The 24,323-nt window shown below is 42.8% G+C and overlaps 4 protein-coding genes across 4 annotated transcripts in view; all 4 read left to right on the top strand.

Annotated features, from left to right (window-relative positions):
• Positions 1 to 1,631: 1,631 nt before the first annotated feature.
• Positions 1,632 to 7,227, top strand: LOC135091284 (AP-1 complex subunit mu-1-like). Its single transcript, XM_063988774.1, has 8 exons — positions 1,632 to 1,787; positions 2,868 to 3,011; positions 3,757 to 3,867; positions 4,180 to 4,314; positions 4,776 to 4,885; positions 5,411 to 5,555; positions 6,007 to 6,197; positions 6,946 to 7,227. The coding sequence occupies exons 2-8, from the start codon at positions 2,970 to 2,972 to the stop codon at positions 6,947 to 6,949; spliced, it is 738 nt and encodes a 245-aa protein (XP_063844844.1). The 5' UTR covers positions 1,632 to 1,787; positions 2,868 to 2,969; the 3' UTR covers positions 6,950 to 7,227.
• Positions 7,073 to 11,487, top strand: LOC135091283 (cyclin-F-like). The gene is made up of 8 exons (XM_063988773.1): positions 7,073 to 7,227; positions 7,631 to 7,820; positions 8,296 to 8,381; positions 8,775 to 8,911; positions 9,089 to 9,213; positions 9,493 to 9,617; positions 9,934 to 10,115; positions 10,412 to 11,487. Exons 1-8 carry the CDS (start codon positions 7,073 to 7,075, stop codon positions 11,059 to 11,061), a joined length of 1,650 nt encoding a protein of 549 aa, XP_063844843.1. The 3' UTR covers positions 11,062 to 11,487.
• A 4,461-nt stretch (positions 11,488 to 15,948) lies between these two features.
• On the top strand, positions 15,949 to 21,402 carry LOC135091282 (AP-1 complex subunit mu-1-like). Its single transcript, XM_063988772.1, has 8 exons — positions 15,949 to 16,092; positions 17,186 to 17,311; positions 18,037 to 18,147; positions 18,460 to 18,594; positions 19,109 to 19,218; positions 19,728 to 19,872; positions 20,331 to 20,521; positions 21,265 to 21,402. Exons 2-8 carry the CDS (start codon positions 17,270 to 17,272, stop codon positions 21,266 to 21,268), a joined length of 738 nt encoding a protein of 245 aa, XP_063844842.1. The 5' UTR covers positions 15,949 to 16,092; positions 17,186 to 17,269; the 3' UTR covers positions 21,269 to 21,402.
• Positions 21,265 to 24,323, top strand: part of LOC135091281 (cyclin-F-like) — a 4,570-nt gene continuing 1,511 nt past the window's right edge. The window contains exons 1-7 of the mRNA XM_063988771.1: positions 21,265 to 21,554; positions 21,958 to 22,147; positions 22,623 to 22,708; positions 23,102 to 23,238; positions 23,416 to 23,540; positions 23,818 to 23,942; positions 24,263 to 24,323. The exon at positions 24,263 to 24,323 is cut by the window's right edge and continues 121 nt beyond it. Of these exons, the coding sequence (XP_063844841.1) occupies positions 21,484 to 21,554; positions 21,958 to 22,147; positions 22,623 to 22,708; positions 23,102 to 23,238; positions 23,416 to 23,540; positions 23,818 to 23,942; positions 24,263 to 24,323 (795 nt within the window). The 5' untranslated portion in view covers positions 21,265 to 21,483. The remainder of the gene's footprint in view (positions 21,555 to 21,957; positions 22,148 to 22,622; positions 22,709 to 23,101; positions 23,239 to 23,415; positions 23,541 to 23,817; positions 23,943 to 24,262) is intronic.

Raw genomic sequence — 24,323 nt, 5'->3', positions numbered from 1 at the left:
CCCCCCCCCGAGCCGTGACGTTTCAGAGTGGTACCTTCCCTAACTCCCTTCCAGTCCCTCCCAGTAAAGTGTGTGTGTGTGTGTGTGTGTGTGTGTGTGTGTGTGTGTGTGTGTGTTGCCTTATTTTTCATGGTACAGATGGTGATGCAGTGTGTGTGTGTGTGTGTGTGTTGCCTTGTCTTACAATGTACAGATGCTTATGCATTGTGTGTGTGTGTGTGTGTGTGTGTGTGTGTGTGTGTGTGTGTTGCCTTATTTTTCGTTGTACAGATGGTGATGCAGTGTGTGTGTGTGTGTGTGTGTGTGTGTGTGTGTGTGTGTGTGTGTGTGTTGCCTTATTTTTCGTTGTACAGATGGTGATGCAGTGTGTGTGTGTGTGTGTGTGTGTTGCCTTATCTTTCGTTGTACAGATGGTGATGCAGTGTGTGTGTGTGTGTGTGTGTCTGTGTGTGTTGCCTTGTCTTACGTTGTACAGATGCTTATGCAGTGTGTGTGTGTGTGTGTGTGTGTTGCCTTATTTTTCGTTGTACAGATGGTGATGCAGTGTGTGTGTGTGTGTGTGTGTGTGTGTGTGTGTGTTGTCTTATCTTTCGTTGTACAGATGGTGATGCAGTGTGTGTGTGTGTGTGTGTGTCTGTGTGTGTTGCCTTGTCTTACGTTGTACAGATGCTTATGCAGTGTGTGTGTGTGTGTGTGTGTGTTGCCTTATTTTTCGTTGTACAGATGGTGATGCAGTGTGTGTGTGTGTGTGTGTGTGTGTGTGTGTGTGTTGTCTTATCTTTCGTTGTACAGATGGTGATGCAGTGTGTGTGTGTGTGTGTGTGTGTGTGTGTGTGTGTGTGTCTGTGTGTGTGTGTGTGTTGCCTTATTTTTCGTTGTACAGATGGTGATGCAGTGTGTGTGTGTGTGTGTGTGTGTGTGTGTGTGTGTGTGTGTGTGTGTGTGTTGCCATATCTTTCGTTGTACAGATGGTGATGCAGTGTGTGTGTGTGTGTGTGTGTGTGTGTGTGTGTGTGTGTGTGTGTGTGTGTGTTGCCTTGTCTTACGTTGTACATATGCTTATGCAGTGTGTGTGTGTGTGTATGTGTGTGTGTGTGTGTGTGTGTGTGTGTGTGTGTGTGTGTGTTGTCTTATCTTTCGTTGTACAGATGGTGATGCAGTGTGTGTGTGTGTGTGTGTGTGTGTGTGTGTGTTGCCATATCTTTCGTTGTACAGATGGTGATGCAGTGTGTGTGTGTGTGTGTGTGTGTGTGTGTGTGTGTGTGTGTGTGTTGAAAATGTACGCGAAGCATAATTCAGTAACATTATTTTAACAACGGTGAAATATAAAAATCAGAACGAAAGGGAGGAATTAAAGGGGGAAAAAATAATAATGATATTGGAACTCTTAAACCAAATAAAAAAAAAATCATAATTAAGTCAAACATAATTTTATAAACAACATAATATAGAAAATCAAACGAGAAAAGAGGAAATAAAAGGAATAGAAAAAAAAATTATGATATTAGAAATCGGTCTTTTTAGTAAAAGAAAATACAATAATTCAATCAAACATAATTTTACAAACAATAAAATATGAAAAGTAACCAAAAAAAATCAAGAAATAGAAGAAATAACAAAAAACATAATATTGGAACCACCTCAGGCTGGAAGTGTTGACATGGCGGTGGGCAGCTGTCAATGTTTACTTTTTTATTTTTCGTGATAGCGCCTCTAGTACACCTGCCACAGACCCGCACGCAGCACGAAATACTGAAGGAACACTCGGCCGCACTCAGAATTGAGGGGTAAGTCTGAAATAAGAGAGAAATCAGGGAGAGATGTGCGTGTTTACCTGGGACTGATGGGAAGGCTAGAATTTTTGGGAAAGGTATTTTTTTCTTTTCGTTTTATTTTGTGGTATCTGTTTGTTTTTGTTAGAGTTCCTGTGTGTTTGGCATTTTTCAAAACCAGTGGGTAAAACTTTTAATATATCTTTATTTGTTGATATGTTTTTTTTCACTCATTTGTTTATTTATTTGTTTATGTTGTGCAATGCCTAGAATATTACTTGTCATATATTTATCTTTTTTTTGTGTGTTATTATTCTTATACTGTAAAAAATGGGTATTAAATTCATTAAAATCCATTAAAATTTCACCCGTGTTATCATTATTATTGCTCACCCACCACCACCACCAACACCACCACCGCCGCCCAGCCACCACCAACACCCTCACCCTACCAGGCAACACACACACACACACACACACACACACACACACACACACACACACACACATATCAGTAGTCAGGAGGTGACCTGGAAGCAGCATGTCTCCAGCACCGTAAGATCAGCTACCCACAGGCTGTACATGCTATAATAATAATAATAATAATAATAATAATAATAATAATAATAAACGGTTTATTATTTAGGCAGTTAACAAACTGAAAATGTACATAGGGGATGGGGAAATACTTAACATTAATCCTAACGGTAAGTCTAATCTAGAAGGGACTATTGATTGATGGCTCGCACCATGGTGGGAATTGCACTGACTCTGTACCGGTCCGTGTGCGGTGCCTTTAGGGACGTTATCTTGTTGTGGTGTCTGGTGGCACGGACCGGGCGAGGCGCGTCAGGCAGCAGCATGTTTCTAAGACGTGGATGTGTTATGTACCAAACAGGAAGGAAGGAGGGAAATCTGAACTGAATCCACAATAGCATGAACAGGCAGCCGGGGTGATGGCGTCGAGGAGCACCACCGGACAGAACAGTGCCGGGTGATGAGGGCAGACTGGCGGGTAACCAAGCCTGACAGAGAACCGCGAAGTCCAAATATTTATAATTTTATTTATTTATTTATTTATTTCTGTATTTGTAGGTCAGTGTGTAAAGGACTGAAAACTACTACTACTACTACTACTACTACTACTACTACTACTACTACTACTACTACTACTACTACTACTACACTGCCGCCACCATGTCTATATCAGCTATCTACATTCTGGACGTAAAAGGCAAGGTACGTACAAGTATGGCTCATATACATCTGTTATTCTTGTGTACATTTGACGTATACTCCAGAAACCTTAGTCGTATTAATATTCCAGCCTTCCATACGCTAATTATCACTATCCCTCATATTAACAAGATGATAATAGTCTTTGTCTTGTTATCATTACACCATTACCAGTGTCCCCCTGCTGTTTGTATATATGATAAAGTTTTCTCAGCATTTTAATTATTGTTTCTCTGTCTCATGTACATCATTAATATTTTTCTATAGCATTACTTAAAGGGTGTAGGGAGTTATGTGTGACACCCTCTTCCCACCAGGGGCTGACGGGGCTGAGAGCGTGAGTGACGTGTGTGTGTATGTGTGTGTGAGTGTGTGTGGGATGGATAGATAGATAAATGGACTGACAAATGTAATAAAATGATCTCCAGAGTGTTTTTCAAGTGTCTGTGTTCCCTTGCAGTAGTTAGATTGGTAGATAAGAAGTGTGTTAAGTGTTTTAAGTGTGTCTGGCAAATGTGATGAAGTGTGTGAGTGGTTTCAAGTGTCTGTTCCCTTTTTGTAGACTGGCAGATATGAAGTGTGTAAGTGTTTTAAGTGTTTCTGGCAAGTACGATGAAGTTTATAAGTGTTTTCAAGTGTCTGTGTCTCCCCCTGGCTAATGTAATGAAGCTTCTAAGTGTTTGTAAGTGTGTCTGGCAAGTACGATGAAGTTTATAAGTGTTTTCAAGTGTCTGCGTCTCTCCCACAGGTCCTCATTTCTCGCAACTACCGCGGTGATGTGGACATGGGCGTCATAGAGAAGTTTATGCCAATTGTGCTGGAACGGGAGGATGACGGCAACATGGCGCCCATTGTCCAGGTACCGGCTGCTCTGATTCTCTCTCTCTTTCTTTCTCGTATACATTTTATTTGATAATTTTATTTTTAGTCTTTATTTATTCACTTCAGACTTAATCTTTGCATCTCTAAGTCAAATTTAAACCCATTATTTCATGCCCTATCCTGATTACTGAGAAATTTGCTTAGGTCACCTTTGTTATGCTCCCTGTACCACTTAATGACCTCAGCATGACCATCTACTCTCATCCCTTTATCAAGCCCATCCTACCCTGATTACTGACCCTGAGAATTTACTGAGGTCACCCTTGTCATGCCCTTGTACCACCCACAGATCCAGGAGGCCACATTTTGCTTCGTTAAGGTCAGCAATCTGTACGTAGTGTCAGCGACGAGGATCAACGCCAACGTAACCCTTGTCTTCTCCTTCCTGCACAAGCTGGTATCTGTAGCCCAGGAGTATTTCAAGGTGCGGTTGTGGTGGTGGTGGTGGTGGTGGTGATAAGATAGGGAAGGTGTTGCAGTAGTGACAGTAGGAACAGTTGTGTGGTGGTAGTAGTAGTGCTAGTAGTATTAAGAGCAGGGTTGGGAGTAAGAGGGGGTATTGTAGTAGTAGTAGTAGTAGTAATAGCAGCTGTATTAGACATGTAGTAGTAGTAGTAGTAGTAGTAGTAGAGGAGGAGGAGTAACAGTGGTAGTTGTAATAGTAGTAACTGTAATGATAATAGTAGTGGATGAGTAATAGTAGTAGTAAGAGTAGTAGTAGTAGTAGTAGTAGTATGTATATTGTATTATAAATTGAATGAATAAATTGTATAATTTGTATTACTAAAGGAATCATATCTAACTATACATTATCTTCTCTCTCTCTCTCTCTCTCTCTCTCTCTCTCTCTCTCTCTCTCTCTCTCTCTCTCTCTCTCTCTCACAGGAGCTGGAGGAGGAGAGCATTCGTGATAATTTTGTGATAATTTATGAACTTCTCGATGAACTTTTGGACTTTGGCTACCCACAGACCACCGACACCAAGATCTTGCAGGAGTGAGTGTCTGTCTGTCTGTCTGTTTGTCTGTCTGTCTGTCTGTATCCCTGTGTTATCCTGTAGGGCACTTCATTACCTTCAAATCAGTGTATATATATTTTTAAACCTTCCCTTTGTTTTTTTTCTTTTTCTTTGTCTGTCTGTCTGTCTGTCTGTCTGTGGGTGTGTGTTATATCCCATAGGACACTTCAGCTCCACCATTAGGTCCCTGCCTAATTAAAACTCTCTCTAATCACCGTATATCTAAAAACCTTCACTTATTCTTTGTTTCTTTAGGCTAAAAATTATTCTGTATATAACTTTGTATGTGGAGGATTTTGTCTAAATCACTGTGCTTCTTTTGAATGGAATAGACTCAGTAATCATGTTGTTTGTGCTGAATGAGAGAGCTTTAAGAGAAGAATAGACTTATTTACAGGTGATAAGTGGAAATAGGCAGGTATATTTAATACATGGACTGCTTTGTGTACACCTGATGGCTTCCTGCACCAATCCTTATGTTCCTATGTTCCTGCCACCCTCAGGTACATCACACAGGAGGGACACAAGCTGGAGATCGCACCACGGCCTCCCATTGCGGTGACCAATGCTGTGTCTTGGCGCTCTGAAGGCATCAAGTACAGAAAGAACGAGGTGTTTCTTGATGTCATAGAGGGAGTTAATTTGCTGGTAAGTGTGTGTGTGTGTGTGTGTGTGTGTGGAGTTTTTATAGTTTCTTTGATGTTATAATGCTTGGTTTTATGATCAGCTATTACCTTTCTAGAAGATGTTATTGATTTTTTTTCTGTTTAGTCAAGTTGAACAAAAAAAATTAGACTTTTGCACTTTTTTCTTCAGTCACCCTGCCTTTCTCTTTTAACTGTACGATTATCACATAACTTAAATTGGTCGTCTTTTTTTTTTTGTGACACCTGCATAATTAACACTTCACTTCCTGCTTTATTTACTTACCCTATCTTTCTCTTCTACATCTTCTAAATTTGCACTAAATTATCACGTCTGCATGAACTGAAGTCTTTCACGTGACTGATTGTACTGTTATCATGGGCACTAATGCTGCTGTGATGTCTCCAGTATCCCCTTGCTTAACCGTCCCCCGCACCTCTGTCCGCCCCCACAGGCAAACTCAAACGGCAATGTGCTGAGGAGTGAGATTGTGGGCAGCATCAAGATGAGGGTGTACCTGTCGGGCATGCCAGAGCTGCGCCTGGGACTCAACGACAAGGTGCTCTTCGAGTCCACTGGCCGGGGGAAGAGCAAAAGTGTGGAGCTAGAGGATGTCAAGTTTCATCAGTGTGTGCGTCTGTCCAGGTGTGTGTGTGTGTGTGTGTGTGTGTGTGTGTGTGTGTGTGTGTGTGTGTGTGTGTGTGTGTGTAGAATGGAGTATTTATTTCTGTGCTCAGCCTTTACCCCCAAAAAATACAGAACATGGGTCTTGCACAGTATAAGTATAAAGTTTAACTCAAAGAATAGCAAGATCATGTAGAGAATTCACATAACAAGGAAAAAAAACAAAAAAAACATAGATTATACACAAATTACTCGTGTGTGTGTGTGTGTGTGTGTGTGTGTGTGTGTGTCCAAGTGTGCATGTGTGTTAATAGTTTCAGATGATTTATTAGCATCATACCAAGGACACTGAAAAAATATACCTACATTTGAATGGGAAACCTTAACACTTTGATTACATTTAGAAATAGGAATGTGCAGAAAAAAAAGATAGGCTGTTATTGACTGTTAATACCTAGCTTCATAATGTGATATTTTTTTGAGTGTGCAGTCTGCTAGGTGGATGCAAGCAGTGTCATCATCAGCTTGAAAATGTGTGTGTAAAGCTGTATCTGTTACTGAACTTTACTGCTAAACTTTAGTGAATTAAATTATGTATCTATAATCACAAGAAAACACTTCTCATTGTTTATATCCAACACTTTATTTCTCCATTGACTACCTATAGGATCACCATTTAGGTTCACCCATGCTTTGTGTGTCTTCTGAGCTTATCCTGCTCTTGTCTCATGCTCATCTCACACTTGTCTCACACTTGTCTATGCTGCAGCTGAAGGGAGCGTCGTGGGGCATCCGTGTGCTGAGTCGCATCTCGGAGGTGGTGCCGGATGGAGCGAGCCATTCGGATGCCTTTGAGATCAACTGGGTGAAGAAGGCGCTGGAGGAGGGGGACATCCATGCGCGGCTTCTCCACTGGCGCTTCCGGTACGAGAAGAGGCACCGTGAGGGCAACCTGGACTGCGTTGCAGGCAATCAGGGACATGCGGGAGATGTGCCTCACCGGATACTACCCAGCGGCACTCACCCTCTCACACTTCCTGGCTACGTCAAGGTGAGCGAGTGAGTGAGTGAATGAGTGAGTGGTTAATCGCCTCTCAGGACTCACTGTGCTTATTGTGAGTAGTCTTGTCTCGCTGCATTTATTGTGGTAGGTGTGTCTGGTGTAGGAATAATAGTTTTGTATTTGATATTTTTTCCACCAGGGGCTGACGTGGCTAAGAGTGCGAAGGATTTGTGAATGAGTTTGTGTTGCTTTGTCTAGGCCATCCCTGTGTGGGATTGCCAGCCTGATATATAGATAGATTGATAGATTTCCTTTATAGGCAATTTGTTACCCTACACTAGTCTCCTTATCAGAAAAACTACCCTAGTATCAAAGATCATGTTGGCAGTGATAAGTATTTCCTTCCAGTATCTATAATCCTGTTGGTAGTGATAAACATTCCTCCCCGCAGATGTCCTCAAATCCAAGGTCTGCCAGAGATCCGTGAGTTCCTCCAGAGCAGCCCCCCCTCCCGCACGTACTATGCCCTCCGGTACCAGCAGCAGGTGACGCCCCACATGCACCACGTCCTGGTTGACTGGCTGTGTGAGGTGGCCAACATCAGGCTGCACTCCTCCCACATCCTCCACGCTGCCACTCAGGTCCTGCTCTGGTTTTGTATCATATTCCGAAACTTCTGTGATTTACCTCGACCTTCAAAGGCTCACGGATAAAGTTACATGAGTTTTCAAGGGTGTTTTTTGTGGTTCTAGTGACAGGTTAATGATCTTTCTATCTTATTAATGGGCAAAACTTTCTTGGGAACTTGGCTAATCATCTCTGTGGCCTTTGAAAATAGAGAACAAAGCATTTCCGAACACTGGGCTTTGTTTGATGAATTCTCTGGATCTCCTTATGTATATTCCTGAAGCTGAGAGATAGCCAGGTTCTATCTTGCTCTTGTTTTGTTAGATAATTTCTGTGGACTTCCTGAAGGTCCTGATAGGCAGATTCTGTTCCAGATAACATGTATCATTGCTGTGGTCATATTAGTAACTGGTACTCTTTGTCCGTCCGTGAAACAAGAGCCAGCGCATCTCACAGCAGCTGTCTCCTTATGTTGGTGTTGCCTTGCAGATTGTGGAAGCCTACTTGAGCATGGAGCAGGTGACTTGTAACCAGCTGCAGCTCATTGGCATCACTGCTGTCTTGCTGGCCACCAGGTGTGTACTGACCTGATTGCTGCTTCACATGCTTTTATCTTCAGGTGGAGAGAATAGAGGAGAGAGGTAGTAGAAAGTTTTGTGCAGGAAGGCTTTAGGAGAGGGGGAGACATGCAGTTACAAGAGCATTAACCATGGAAATAATGGTGTAAATTTAAATGTTTAGGGGGGAAAAAAGGCGAAGGATAAATGGAGAATTACAAGGCATCAATATTACAGTGCCAGGAACTCATATTTTGATCAGAGGAGGATGATGGGTGGAAAAAAGTAGGTATGTTCCGCACAATGTAAATCTGATGGCTTCTTGCAGCTTCCCTTATTTCCTTATGCCCTTATGTTCTTATTTAAGTCGATATTCTTCCCTCTCAGTGTGTAACCATGCGTCTATTTCAGGTTCAAGCCGGGGGAGTGTATCTTGACAGTGACGGAGGCGTGCTGGATCACAGATGACACTTACTGCTACGGCCACGTGGTACGCACCATTGGACACATCATGGCGGCACTCAGGGGCAACGTGGCACTCCCTACAAGTGAGACAGTGATGCTGCGTCCCTTGATTGATACTTTATCTGCTGACATGACCGGTGCCTTTGTGTCAGGAACAGCTTGCATGTTATTACAAATATTTAGTGATGAAATTTTCTTAAGGTCTCTTGCTGTTTGGCTGTTCTTTGTAATCCTATGTAATCTTGTGCCCTTCCCTTCAGTTCTTGACTACGCCACTGTGCTGCTCAAGTGTGTAAGGGCGCCTCCCGTCACTCAGGAATGGGCCAGGTTCGTGTGTGACTTGGCCACCACCTGCGCCTTCCCTCCCAAGACCACGCTGGCTCAGGTACAGCACAGGAAGCTTGGTCACGCACACACACACACACACACACACACACACTTGAACACTTAGTCAGTACCTCCATCAGATGCCCTTCTAATCTTAATTTAACCAGTGTAATATTAAAGTGTATATTTTTAAAACATTCATTCTTTATATTTTTTCAAAGGGATAATGCTCATTTTGTGTATTGTCTCTGTATCATTCTTTTATCTGGAAGTTCCTTGATTTGGTAAGAAAGATTAAACTTGTGTCGTTTTTTCCTGAACCATCCTTGTCCCACAGATTGCTGCCTCCTGTGTCATGCTGGGCTTCATCCTGGCCCGCCTCCCATGGCCCAACCTGGTTTCGATAACAGGGTTCACCCACACCATGCTGGTCCAGCCACTCGTCATCATATATAGCAAAAAGTACATGTTAGGGTACTGTGAGAGAGAGAGAGAGAGAGAGAGAGAGAGAGAGAGAGAGAGAGAGAGAGAGTGCATCGAAACACCACCTTTCACTGCTTAGGATAGTGAGAGGTGAGGAGAAGAGGACCAAAACAACTTCCCTCTGAAAATAGTAGTGCTGAGAGAACAAGTGTTTTAAAATATGGACCCAAGCATCAGCAGCATTGCATCTTAAACCTCACCTCACCTAAGCTCTCCACCTCATTTTGATATAGTGTACTTCAGGTGTCAGGATCCAGCCAGCTGTTCCCTCCCCTCACCCTGCCTCTCCTCTCAGCTTTGTAGGGGAAGGGAACAAGTGTCAGAGGCGAGGAATCTCAGACCGGTACAGCCTCACCTCCTTCAGTGCAGAGCAGGTGGGGATGCAGCCAATGCCCAGCCTGGATGAGATGCTGCAGGTGCTCTCTCTCTCCATTGATGAGTACATGGATATTGTGGCCGAACATCTCCTATTCACAGGTAAAGGATGTATGTATGTATGTATGCGGCTTGCTGTGGTGTACCTCTTGGGTGTAGTAAGAGGTTTTTCCATAAGACTGTCTCTCCACTTGGGGATGTGGTTAAGTGTGTGTGTGTGTGTGTGTGATGCTTTGTTTAGGTCACCCTTTGTGGGATAGCTGGCCTGGTTTGTGGTGTACAAAAAGAGGGATCAATTACCTGGATGTCTAAGGTACCTGCTTTCTGAGTGAGGTGGTACCTATTTGCAAAAACAATTTTACGAGATCATTAGACATCTTCATCTTTGTTCCCTCCAGATGACGTTGACACGGAATCTGGGGCTCCGAAGTGCAGCGTGAGGACCTGCCCCCCTCAGCCCACTGCCAGGCCCTCCCTACACCACCTGCCAGGCCCACACAACCTGCCTCCAAGACCTGCTGGGGGTGATGCACAGCTGCACCCTGACCTACCCAGCGGCGGCGGCGGTGGTGCCAGGAGCAAGACTAGTGGTATGAGTGGGCAGTGGCGAGGCAGTGAGCCCTCCAGGGACGGCCACAGCAGCAGTATGGATTACAGTGACAGTGAATCAGGGAGTGCCAGTGTGTCGCCAGTCTGGGAAAACACACATTTGAGGACTAGCAAGGTAGAGGCCATTGTGGACGGCTCTAAGGCCACCGGTGCTCTCGGCCAGTGCCAGCAGGACCAGGCTGGGGTGATGCTACCTCCCACACAGCACAGACACTTAGAATTGCAAGAACACAATGTCATACCGAGAGAGGTGGGCGGGGAGAACCTCAGTGAGACGACAGACAGCGAGGAGAGCGCGGACCTCCTCCCTGAAGCCTGCGAGGGTCCTGGGGCGAAGAATGCACGCGTTAACCTCAAGCGTAAGTTGGAGAATGCGTCCGAGAGCGAGAGATCGGAAAAATACCTCATTCGTGATGTGGGAAACCTGCAGCTGGGGTGAGGCGGCCCCTGGCTTGAGTTTATGTTGTTGTGTTTGGAGGAGGGAAGCAGGGGTGTGTCTTCCAGCCATGGGGGGGAAGGGATGTGTTTTCTTTGGAGTGTTAGGGCTTGTGCGTGTCCCTGTCACTCGCTGGTGTTGGACGGAAGAACTCTCACGGACCAGGATGTTTGTAAATTTACCCAACGATTAACATGCATATAATCTGAAATTTATTTTGTACTTTGTGATTTTTAGTTTCGTGGATGAGATGTTTGGTAGGTGTGTGTGTGTGTGTGTGTGTGTGTGTGTGTGTGTGTGTGTGTGTGCAGCCAAGTGGAAGTGTGTGGGTCAGTCTGTCGCCCTGACCACTGCAACAATCAGTTAAGATAATCATTTTCTCATAATTTTGCAACTGGAAAGTACATAATAAAGTCTCTGAAAAAGATACTCGTGGATCTGTCTATTAACAATCCCCTCTCTCTCTCTCTCTCTCTCTCTCTCTCTCTCTCTCTCTCTCTGTGTGTGTGTGTGTGTGTGTGAGAGAGAGAGAGAGAGAGAGATGGACTAAGCATACGTAATCCCTGAAAGTAAAGATAGACATAAAAATAGGGTTGCCATATATGAACTATCAAAATTCCGGACACCTTCACTAACATCTGATTATGGTCCTGATATGATACTGGAAAACATGTAAATTATTTTTTTGAAGCACGGGAGTTTGTTCTGCATCTCTGCAGTGAATTTACACTTTCGTTTGGGCATCTTGACAAGAACAAGTAATAGTTGTAATGACGAGGTCACAAGGCCGCAAACAGTAATCCAAACTGACCCCTATTAGAGCTGGTGAAAGACTGGGGCGCGAATGCCCCAGATTGTTTTGGCCATATTATCGTATTACACTGGTTGAAATTGTACTTCTGGTAAAATTATCGTACATATGTAATTATTCCAAATATTATGCAAAACTGCCACTTTCCAAATACAGCAGAATTTAGGTTATATATATATATATATATATATATATATATATATATATATATATATATATATATATATATATATATATATATATATATATATATATATATATATAGAGAGAGAGAGAGAGAGAGAGAGAGAGAGAGAGAGAGAGGTGTGTGTGTGTGATGAAAAAACAGGTAACAGTAATTCCATGATGGAACATGTCAAATATTTCATCAAAACTCGCTTACTTTGGTCCGCTTCAATTGTCCGCGACCACAGCCATACTCACACACCACCCCTACGCATATATATATATATATATATATATATATATATATATATATATATATATATATATATATATATATATATATATATATATATATATATATATATATATATAAAGAGAGAGAGAGAGAGAGAGAGAGAGGAATGAAAAAAAAGAACAATGCCCTTAACAAACAAAACACTTTCCTAAATACATATCATTAATAATTGGAGAAAAACTACAGGACACTTCATTGTTTATTTACTATGTAGATTACTGGTCCAGGTGGCTGTTGGTGCTGGCTGGTGGGACCTGCTACTGTGTGCGTGTGTGAGGCGAGTTGAGAGGCTGCACCGCAGAGAAGAGGCACAAGACACACACACACACACGCACACACAAACACACGCACGGAGCGGCTTACTACAACCCTACGTCATGTCTAGAGCTACACGGGGGGCTGAGGGTTGGCGCCTGGTGCTGCCCGACAAATTAACCAGTCAGTGTGTCGCGTCTATGGGTGGTTTTAGTACGCGTCTGTTTCAACTCCCAGCCTGACAGAATTTTTGTTTTTGTTTTTTGTGTGTGTGTGTAACCACGCCTACACAGTGGCTGCCAAGGCTTACCCATGAGTTAAACCTCCTTTAGTTGGTAATGAGGAAGGCGTGGGCTCTAGCAGTGGACACCCGAAGGCAGCAGTGGGTGAAAACAAGCAAAATAAAGAAAAGTTTGGCTGTGAGAAGGTGCTAGACAGCCAGCCATAGTGACGAGGAGACAGGAAGGTAGACCACCACCATCACCACCATCACCACCACAGGGAAGGTAAGGTTAGGAAGTGTTAGAATAAATTTAGGTAACAACGTAACTTTTTAATGAATAAATTTAGGTAACTTAACGTAACTTTTTAATGAATAACTGAACAGTCCACGGTTTTAACTCATTTTAACGCATCTCACCTAACCTCCAGCATAATATATCCCTGTGTCAGCCTCGTCTCGTTGCTAAAAACCGTAAAATTGAACTTAATGAAAATGTAAACAATCTGGGTCATCTCTATTTATCAGCCATTATTTATCTTATCTATAAGTGTTTTAAACCAATACTGTCGCAAAGCGGAGCCACATGACCAAGCCTTAATATCAGCTCGTTAGATATACCTGCCATTACTTAGTTTAAGTTTGGCGAGGGTTTAAATGAGTGAGAAGGGTTCGTCCCCTCCACTGGCCCCCCACCGCCATCTTGGATAAGGCTCCCCAGCCCCCTCCGGTTCCAATATTATTTTCTCTATTTCTTAAGTATTTTATTTCGGCTTGTAGCTAAGATTTTATGGTTTGTAAAAATATTTCGTTGTTTTTTAAGTTATTTGAACGCGTGTGTTGCGTGAAAAGTGGTGATTTTGGCGTTGTTTTTGTGTAAATAAGAGGGCCGTTTTCGGCGTATTTTTATACGGTCCCAAAGCTAAATTTTTTATTTCAGCCTGTACTAGGTTCTTATTGTTTTTAAAAAATAATTGGTGTTTTTTTAAGTGTGTTGCCGTCCCGCTCAGTGAAATGCGTGCACCGTACACTTGTTTTTATTCGTGTTCAACTTCCAATAATATTGAATTTTTTTTTCGGTAGATTTTTTATTTGCGCTTGTAGCTCACTTTAAATGGTTTTAGAAAATAGTTCAGATTTTTTAAAGTGTTTTCCGTTATGTTTAAGCCAGAATGGGTGGACATTTGAACGATTTTAAATTGGGTGAAAGTTCCAACAGTTTCCAGATACTTCTTTTTAAATATCTTTAATACTACTGCGTTTTGAAATGTGTTGTTATTTGTGGTATTAATTAATATATGTGACAAGTCTGAATTTATAAAGCATTCCTGTCTAGCTGCGTTTTTTAGAGGGGTCATTTTCAAAATGAAATACGTACGTAAATAACAGTCGCTGTGACGTCATCAACCCCCAGCCGTGACGTCACAAGCCCCCCCGAGCCGTGACGTTTCAGAGTGGTACCTTCCCTAACTCCCTTCCAGTCCCTCCCAGTAAATATTCAGTGTTTTTTTTTTTTTTTCAAGGTATTTCAAGGTGTGTGTGTGTGTGTGTGTGTGTGTGTGTGTGTGTGTGTGTGTTGCCTTATTTTTCATGGTACAGATGGTGATGCAGTGTGTGTGTGTGTGTGTGTGTTGCCTTGTCTTACAATGTACAGATGCTTATGCATTGTGTGTGTGTGTGTGTGTGTGTTGCCTTATTTTTCGTTGTACAGATGGTGATGCAGTGTGTGTGTGTGTGTGTGTGTGTGTGTGTGTTGCCTTATCTTTCGTTGTACAGATGGTGATGCAGTGTGTGTGTGTGTGTGTGTGTGTGTGTCTGTGTGTGTTGCCTTGTCTTACGTTGTACAGATGCTTATGCAGTGTGTGTGTGTGTGTGTGTGTGTGTGTGTGTGTGTGTGTGTGTGTGTGTGTTGCCTTATTTTTCGTTGTACAGATGGTGATGCAGTGTGTGTGTGTGTGTGTGTGTGTGTGTGTGTGTGTGTGTGTGTGTGTGTGTGTTGCCTTATCTTTCGTTGTACAGATGGTGATGCAGTGTGTGTGTGTGTGTGTGTGTGTGTGTGTGTGTGTGTGTTGTCTTATCTTTCGTTGTACAGATGGTGATGCAGTGTGTGTGTGTGTGTGTGTGTGTGTGTGTGTCTGTGTGTGTGTGTGTGTCTGTGTGTGTGTGTATGTTGCCTTATTTTTCGTTGTACAGATGGTGATGCAGTGTGTGTGTGTGTGTGTGTGTGTGTGTGTGTGTGTGTGTTGCCATATCTTTCGTTGTACAGATGGTGATGCAGTGTGTGTGTGTGTGTGTGTGTGTGTGTGTGTGTGTGTGTGTGTGTGTGTGTGTGTGTGTGTGTTGCCTTGTCTTACGTTGTACATATGCTTATGCAGTGTGTGTGTGTGTGTATGTGTGTGTGTGTGTGTGTGTGTGTGTGTGTGTGTGTGTGTGTGTGTGTGTGTTGTCTTATCTTTCGTTGTACAGATGGTGATGCAGTGTGTGTGTGTGTGTGTGTGTGTGTGTGTGTGTGTGTTGTCTTACCTTTCGTTGTACAGATGGTGATGCAGTGTGTGTGTGTGTGTGTGTGTGTGTGTGTGTGTGTGTGTGTGTGTGTGTTGCCTTGTCTTACGTTGTACATATGCTTATGCAGTGTGTGTGTGTGTGTGTGTGTGTGTGTGTGTGTGTGTGTGTGTGTGTGTGTGTGTGTGTTGCCTTGTCTTTCGTTGTACATATGCTTATGCAGTGTGTGTGTGTGTGTGTGTGTGTGTGTGTGTGTGTGTGTGTGTGTGTGTTGAAAATGTACGCGAAGCATAATTCAGTAACATTATTTTAACAACGGTGAAATATAAAAATCAGAACGAAAGGGAGGAATTAAAGGGGGAAAAAATAATAATGATATTGGAACTCTTAAACCAAATAAAAAAAAAATCATAATTAAGTCAAACATAATTTTATAAACAACATAATATAGAAAATCAAACGAGAAAAGAGGAAATAAAAGGAATAGAAAAAAAATTATGATATTAGAAATCGGTCTTTTTAGTAAAAGAAAATACAATAATTCAATCAAACATAATTTTACAAGCAATAAAATATGAAAAGTAACCAAAAAAAATCAAGAAATAGAAGAAATAGCAAAAAACATAATATTGGAACCACCTCAGGCTGGAAGTGTTGACATGGCGGTGGGCAGCTGTCAGTGTTTACCTTTTTATTTTTCGTGATAGCGCCTCTAGTACACCTGCCACAGACCCGCACGCAGCACGAAATACTGAAGGAACACTCGGCCGCACTCAGAATTGAGGGGTAAGTCTGAAATAAGAGAGAAATCAGGGAGAGATGTGCGTGTTTACCTGGGACTGATGGGAAGGCTAGAATTTTTGGGAAAGGTATTTTTTTCTTTTCGTTTTATTTTGTGGTATCTGTTTGTTTTTGTTAGAGTTCCTGTGTGTTTGGCATTTTTCAAAACCAGTGGGTAAAACTTTTAATATATCTTTATTTGTTGATATGTTTTTTTTCACTCATTTGTTTATTTATTTGTTTATGTTGTGCAATGCCTAGAATATTACTTGTCCTATATTTATCTTTTTTTTGTGTGTTATTATTCTTATACTGTAAAAAATGGGTATTAAATTCATTAAAATCCATTAAAATTTCACCCGTGTTATCATTATTATTGCTCACCCACCACCACCACCACCACCACCACCACCACCAACACCGCCGCCCAGCCACCACCAACACCCTCACCCTACCAGGCAACACACACACACACACACACACACACACACACACACACACACACACACACACACATATCAGTAGTCAGGAGGTGACCTGGAAGCAGCATGTCTCCAGCACCGTAAGATCAGCTACCCACAGGCTGTACATGCTATAATAATAATAATAATAATAATAATAATAATAATAATAAACGGTTTATTATTTAGGCAGTTAACAAACTGAAAATGTACATAGGGGATGGGGAAATACTTAACATTAATCCTAACGGTAAGTCTAATCTAGAAGGGACTATTGATTGATGGCTCGCACCATGGTGGGAATTGCACTGACTCTGTACCGGTCCGTGTGCGGCGCCTTTAGGGGCGTTATCTTGTTGTGGTGTCTGGTGGCACGGACCGGGCGAGGCGCGTCAGGCAGCAGCATGTTTCTAAGACGTGGATGTGTTATGTACCAAACAGGAAGGAAGGAGGGAAATCTGAACTGAATCCACAATAGCATGAACAGGCAGCCGGGGTGATGGCGTCGAGGAGCACCACCGGACAGAACAGTGCCGGGTGATGAGGGCAGACTGGCGGGTAACCAAGCCTGACAGAGAACCGCGAAGTCCAAATATTTATAATTTTATTTATTTATTTATTTATTTCTGTATTTGTAGGTCAGTGTGTAAAGGACTGAAAACTACTACTACTACTACTACTACTACTACTACTACTACTACTACTACTACACTGCCGCCACCATGTCTATATCAGCTATCTACATTCTGGACGTAAAAGGCAAGGTACGTACAAGTATGGCTCATATACATCTGTTATTCTTGTGTACATTTGACGTATACTCCAGAAACCTTAGTCGTATTAATATTCCAGCCTTCCATACGCTAATTATCACTATCCCTCATATTAACAAGATGATAATAGTCTTTGTCTTGTTATCATTACACCATTACCAGTGTCCCCCTGCTGTTTGTATATATGATAAAGTTTTCTCAGCATTTTAATTATTGTTTCTCTGTCTCATGTACATCATTAATATTTTTCTATAGCATTACTTAAAGGGTGTAGGGAGTTATGTGTGACACCCTCTTCCCACCAGGGGCTGACGGGGCTGAGAGCGTGAGTGACGTGTGTGTGTATGTGTGTGTGAGTGTGTGTGGGATGGATAGATAGATAAATGGACTGACAAATGTAATAAAATGATCTCCAGAGTGTTTTTCAAGTGTCTGTGTTCCCTTGCAGTAGTTAGATTGGTAGATAAGAAGTGTGTTAAGTGTTTTAAGTGTGTCTGGCAAATGTGATGAAGTGTGTGAGTGGTTTCAAGTGTCTGTTCTATGAAGTGTGTAAGTGTTTTAAGTGTTTCTGGCAAGTACGATGAAGTTTATAAGTGTTTTCAAGTGTCTGTGTCTCCCCCTGGCTAATGTAATGAAGCTTCTAAGTGTTTGTAAGTGTGTCTGGCAAGTACGATGAAATTTATAAGTGTTTTCAAGTGTCTGCGTCTCTCCCACAGGTCCTCATTTCTCGCAACTACCGCGGTGATGTGGACATGGGCGTCATAGAGAAGTTTATGCCAATTGTGCTGGAACGGGAGGATGACGGCAACATGGCGCCCATTGTCCAGGTACCGGCTGCTCTGATTCTCTCTCTCTTTCTTTCTCGTATACATTTTATTTGATAATTTTATTTTTAGTCTTTATTTATTCACTTCAGACTTAATCTTTGCATCTCTAAGTCAAATTTAAACCCATTATTTCATGCCCTATCCTGATTACTGAGAAATTTGCTTAGGTCACCTTTGTTATGCTCCCTGTACCACTTAATGACCTCAGCATGACCATCTACTCTCATCCCTTTATCAAGCCCATCCTACCCTGATTACTGACCCTGAGAATTTACTGAGGTCACCTTTGTCATGCCCTTGTACCACCCACAGATCCAGGAGGCCACATTTTGCTTCGTTAAGGTCAGCAATCTGTACGTAGTGTCAGCGACGAGGATCAACGCCAACGTAACCCTTGTGTTCTCCTTCCTGCACAAGCTGGTATCTGTAGCCCAGGAGTATTTCAAGGTGCGGTTGTGGTGGTGGTGGTGGTGGTGGTGGTGATAAGATAGGGAAGGTGTTGCAGTAGTGACAGTAGGAACAGTTGTGTGGTGGTAGTAGTAGTGCTAGTAGTATTAAGAGCAGGGTTGGGAGTAAGAGGGGGTATTGTAGTAGTAGTAGTAGTAGTAGTAGTAGTAGTAGTAGTAGTAGTAGTAATAGCAGCTGTATTAGACATGTAGTAGTAGTAGTAGTAGTAGTAGTAGAGGAGGAGGAGTAACAGTGGTAGTTGTAATAGTAGTAACTGTAATGATAATAGTAGTGGATGAGTAATAGTAGTAGTAAGAGTAGTAGTAGTAGTAGTAGTATGTATATTGTATTATAAATTGAATGAATAAATTGTATAATTTGTATTACTAAAGGAATCATATCTAACTATACATTATCTTCTCTCTCTCTCTCTCTCTCTCTCTCTCTCTCTCTCTCTCTCTCTCTCTCTCTCTCTCTCTCTCTCTCTCTCTCTCTCTCTCTCTCTCTCTCACAGGAGCTGGAGGAGGAGAGCATTCGTGATAATTTTGTGATAATTTATGAACTTCTCGATGAACTTTTGGACTTTGGCTACCCACAGACCACCGACACCAAGATCTTGCAGGAGTGAGTGTCTGTCTGTCTGTCTGTCTGTCTGTATCCCTGTGTTATCCTGTAGGGCACTTCATTACCTTCAAATCAGTGTATATTTTTAAACCTTCCCTTTGTTTATTTTCTTTTTCTTTGTCTGTCTGTCTGTCTGTCTGTCTGTGGGTGTGTGTTATATCCCATAGGACACTTCAGCTCCACCATTAGGTCCCTGCCTAATTAAAACTCTCTCTAATCACCGTATATCTAAAAACCTTCACTTATTCTTTGTTTCTTTAGGCAAAAAATTATTCTGTATATAACTTTGTATGTGGAGGATTTTGTCTAAATCACTGTGCTTCTTTTGAATGGAATAGACTCAGTAATCATGTTGTTTGTGCTGAATGAGAGAGCTTTAAGAGAAGAATAGACTTATTTACAGGTGATAAGTGGAAATAGGCAGGTATATTTAATACATGGACTGCTTTGTGTACACCTGATGGCTTCCTGCACCAATCCTTATGTTCCTATGTTCCTGCCACCCTCAGGTACATCACACAGGAGGGACACAAGCTGGAGATCGCACCACGGCCTCCCATTGCGGTGACCAATGCTGTGTCTTGGCGCTCTGAAGGCATCAAGTACAGAAAGAACGAGGTGTTTCTTGATGTCATAGAGGGAGTTAATTTGCTGGTAAGTGTGTGTGTGTGTGTGTGTGTGTGTGTGTGTGTGGAGTTTTTATAGTTTCTTTGATGTTATAATGCTTGGTTTTATGATCAGCTATTACCTTTCTAGAAGATGTTATTGATTTTTTTTCTGTTTAGTCAAGTTGAACAAAAAAAATTAGACTTTTGCACTTTTTTCTTCAGTCAGCCTGCCTTTCTCTTTTAACTGTACGATTATCACATAACTTAAATCTGTCGTCTTTTTTTTTTGTGACACCTGCATAATTAACACTTCACTTCCTGCTTTATTTACTTACCCTATCTTTCTCTTCTACATCTTCTAAATTTGCACTAAATTATCACGTCTGCATGAACTGAAGTCTTTCACGTGACTGATTGTACTGTTATCATGGGCACTAATGCTGCTGTGATGTCTCCAGTATCCCCTTGCTTAACCGTCCCCCGCACCTCTGTCCGCCCCCACAGGCAAACTCAAACGGCAATGTGCTGAGGAGTGAGATTGTGGGCAGCATCAAGATGAGGGTGTACCTGTCGGGCATGCCAGAGCTGCGCCTGGGACTCAACGACAAGGTGCTCTTCGAGTCCACTGGCCGGGGGAAGAGCAAAAGTGTGGAGCTAGAGGATGTCAAGTTTCATCAGTGTGTGCGTCTGTCCAGGTGTGTGTGTGTGTGTGTGTGTGTGTGTGTAGAATGGAGTATTTATTTCTGTGCTCAGCCTTTACCCCCAAAAAATACAGAACATGGGTCTTGCACAGTATAAGTATAAAGTTTAACTCAAAGAATAGCAAGATCATGTAGAGAATTCACATAACAAGGAAAAAAAACAAAAAAAACATAGATTATACACAAATTACTCGTGTGTGTGTGTGTGTGTGTGTTGTGTGTGTGTGTGTGTGTGTGTGTGTGTGTGTGTGTGTGTGTCCAAGTGTGCATGTGTGTTAATAGTTTCAGATGATTTATTAGCATCATACCAAGGACACTGAAAAAATATACCTACATTTGAATGGGAAACCTTAACACTTTGATTACATTTAGAAATAGGAATGTGCAGAAAAAAAAGATAGGCTGTTATTGACTGTTAATACCTAGCTTCATAATGTGATATTTTTTTGAGTGTGCAGTCTGCTAGGTGGATGCAAGCAGTGTCATCATCAGCTTGAAAATGTGTGTGTAAAGCTGTATCTGTTACTGAACTTTACTGCTAAACTTTAGTGAATTAAATTATGTATCTATAATCACAAGAAAACACTTCTCATTGTTTATATCCAACACTTTATTTCTCCATTGACTACCTATAGGATCACCGTTTAGGTTCACCCATGCTTTGTGTGTCTTCTGAGCTTATCCTGCTCTTGTCTCATGCTCATCTCACACTTGTCTCACACTTGTCTATGCTGCAGCTGAAGGGAGCGTCGTGGGGCATCCGTGTGCTGAGCCGCATCTCGGAGGTGGTGCCGGATGGAGCGAGCCATTCGGATGCCTTTGAGATCAACTGGGTGAAGAAGGCGCTGGAGGAGGGGGACATCCATGCGCGGCTTCTCCACTGGCGCTTCCGGTACGAGAAGAGGCACCGTGAGGGCAACCTGGACCCCGGCACTGAGTTGCAGGCAATCAGGGACATGCGGGAGATGTGCCTCACCGGATACTACCCAGCGGCACTCACCCTCTCACACTTCCTGGCTACGTCAAGGTGAGCGAGTGAGTGAGTGAATGAGTGAGTGGTTAATCGCCTCTCAGGACTCACTGTGCTTATTGTGAGTAGTCTTGTCTCGCTGCATTTATTGTGGTAGGTGTGTCTGGTGTAGGAATAATAGTTTTGTATTTGATATTTTTTCCACCAGGGGCTGACGTGGCTAAGAGTGCGAAGGATTTGTGAATGAGTTTGTGTTGCTTTGTCTAGGCCATCCCTGTGTGGGATTGCCAGCCTGATATATAGATAGATTGATAGATTTCCTTTATAGGCAATTTGTTACCCTACACTAGTCTCCTTATCAGAAAAACTACCCTAGTATCAAAGATCATGTTGGCAGTGATAAGTATTTCCTTCCAGTATCTATAATCCTGTTGGTAGTGATAAACATTCCTCCCCGCAGATGTCCTCAAATCCAAGGTCTGCCAGAGATCCGTGAGTTCCTCCAGAGCAGCCCCCCCTCCCGCACGTACTATGCCCTCCGGTACCAGCAGCAGGTGACGCCCCACATGCACCACGTCCTGGTTGACTGGCTGTGTGAGGTGGCCAACATCAGGCTGCACTCCTCCCACATCCTCCACGCTGCCACTCAGGTCCTGCTCTGGTTTTGTATCATATTCCGAAACTTCTGTGATTTACCTCGACCTTCAAAGGCTCACGGATAAAGTTACATGAGTTTTCAAGGGTGTTTTTTGTGGTTCTAGTGACAGGTTAATGATCTTTCTATCTTATTAATGGGCAAAACTTTCTTGGGAACTTGGCTAATCATCTCTGTGGCCTTTGAAAATAGAGAACAAAGCATTTCCGAACACTGGGCTTTGTTTGATGAATTCTCTGGATCTCCTTATGTATATTCCTGAAGCTGAGAGATAGCCAGGTTCTATCTTGCTCTTGTTTTGTTAGATAATTTCTGTGGACTTCCTGAAGGTCCTGATAGGCAGATTCTGTTCCAGATAACATGTATCATTGCTGTGGTCATATTAGTAACTGGTACTCTTTGTCCGTCCGTGAAACAAGAGCCAGCGCATCTCACAGCAGCTGTCTCCTTATGTTGGTGTTGCCTTGCAGATTGTGGAAGCCTACTTGAGCATGGAGCAGGTGACTTGTAACCAGCTGCAGCTCATTGGCATCACTGCTGTCTTGCTGGCCACCAGGTGTGTACTGACCTGATTGCTGCTTCACATGCTTTTATCTTCAGGTGGAGAGAATAGAGGAGAGAGGTAGTAGAAAGTTTTGTGCAGGAAGGCTTTAGGAGAGGGGGAGACATGCAGTTACAAGAGCATTAACCATGGAAATAATGGTGTAAATTTAAATGTTTAGGGGGGAAAAAAGGCGAAGGATAAATGGAGAATTACAAGGCATCAATATTACAGTGCCAGGAACTCATATTTTGATCAGAGGAGGATGATGGGTGGAAAAAAGTAGGTATGTTCCGCACAATGTAAATCTGATGGCTTCTTGCAGCTTCCCTTATTTCCTTATGCCCTTATGTTCTTATTTAAGTCGATATTCTTCCCTCTCAGTGTGTAACCATGCGTCTATTTCAGGTTCAAGCCGGGGGAGTGTATCTTGACAGTGACGGAGGCGTGCTGGATCACAGATGACACTTACTGCTACGGCCACGTGGTACGCACCATTGGACACATCATGGCGGCACTCAGGGGCAACGTGGCACTCCCTACAAGTGAGACAGTGATGCTGCGTCCCTTGATTGATACTTTATCTGCTGACATGACCGGTGCCTTTGTGTCAGGAACAGCTTGCATGTTATTACAAATATTTAGTGATGAAATTTTCTTAAGGTCTCTTGCTGTTTGGCTGTTCTTTGTAATCCTATGTAATCTTGTGCCCTTCCCTTCAGTTCTTGACTACGCCACTGTGCTGCTCAAGTGTGTAAGGGCGCCTCCCGTCACTCAGGAATGGGCCAGGTTCGTGTGTGACTTGGCCACCACCTGCGCCTTCCCTCCCAAGACCACGCTGGCTCAGGTACAGCACAGGAAGCTTGGTCACGCACACACACACACACACACACACACACTTGAACACTTAGTCAGTACCTCCATCAGATGCCCTTCTAATCTTAATTTAACCAGTGTAATATTAAAGTGTATATTTTTAAAACATTCATTCTTTATATTTTTTCAAAGGGATAATGCTCATTTTGTGTATTGTCTCTGTATCATTCTTTTATCTGGAAGTTCCTTGATTTGGTAAGAAAGATTAAACTTGTGTCGTTTTTTCCTGAACCATCCTTGTCCCACAGATTGCTGCCTCCTGTGTCATGCTGGGCTTCATCCTGGCCCGCCTCCCATGGCCCAACCTGGTTTCGATAACAGGGTTCACCCACACCATGCTGGTTCAGCCACTCGTCATCATATATAGCAAAAAGTACATGTTAGGGTACTGTGAGAGAGAGAGAGAGAGAGAGAGAGAGAGAGAGAGAGAGAGAGAGAGAGAGAGAGTGCATCGAAACACCACCTTTCACTGCTTAGGATAGTGAGAGGTGAGGAGAAGAGGACCAAAACAACTTCCCTCTGAAAATAGTAGTGCTGAGAGAACAAGTGTTTTAAAATATGGACCCAAGCATCAGCAGCATTGCATCTTAAACCTCACCTCACCTAAGCTCTCCACCTCATTTTGATATAGTGTACTTCAGGTGTCAGGATCCAGCCAGCTGTTCCCTCCCCTCACCCTGCCTCTCCTCTCAGCTTTGTAGGGGAAGGGAACAAGTGTCAGAGGCGAGGAATCTCAGACCGGTACAGCCTCACC

This window comes from Scylla paramamosain, chromosome 37, assembly GCF_035594125.1.
Source record: "Scylla paramamosain isolate STU-SP2022 chromosome 37, ASM3559412v1, whole genome shotgun sequence".
Classification (NCBI taxonomy): Eukaryota; Metazoa; Arthropoda; class Malacostraca; order Decapoda; family Portunidae; genus Scylla; species Scylla paramamosain.
Note: the sequence above shows the minus strand (reverse complement) of the source record. Positions and strands in the feature narration are given on the sequence as shown.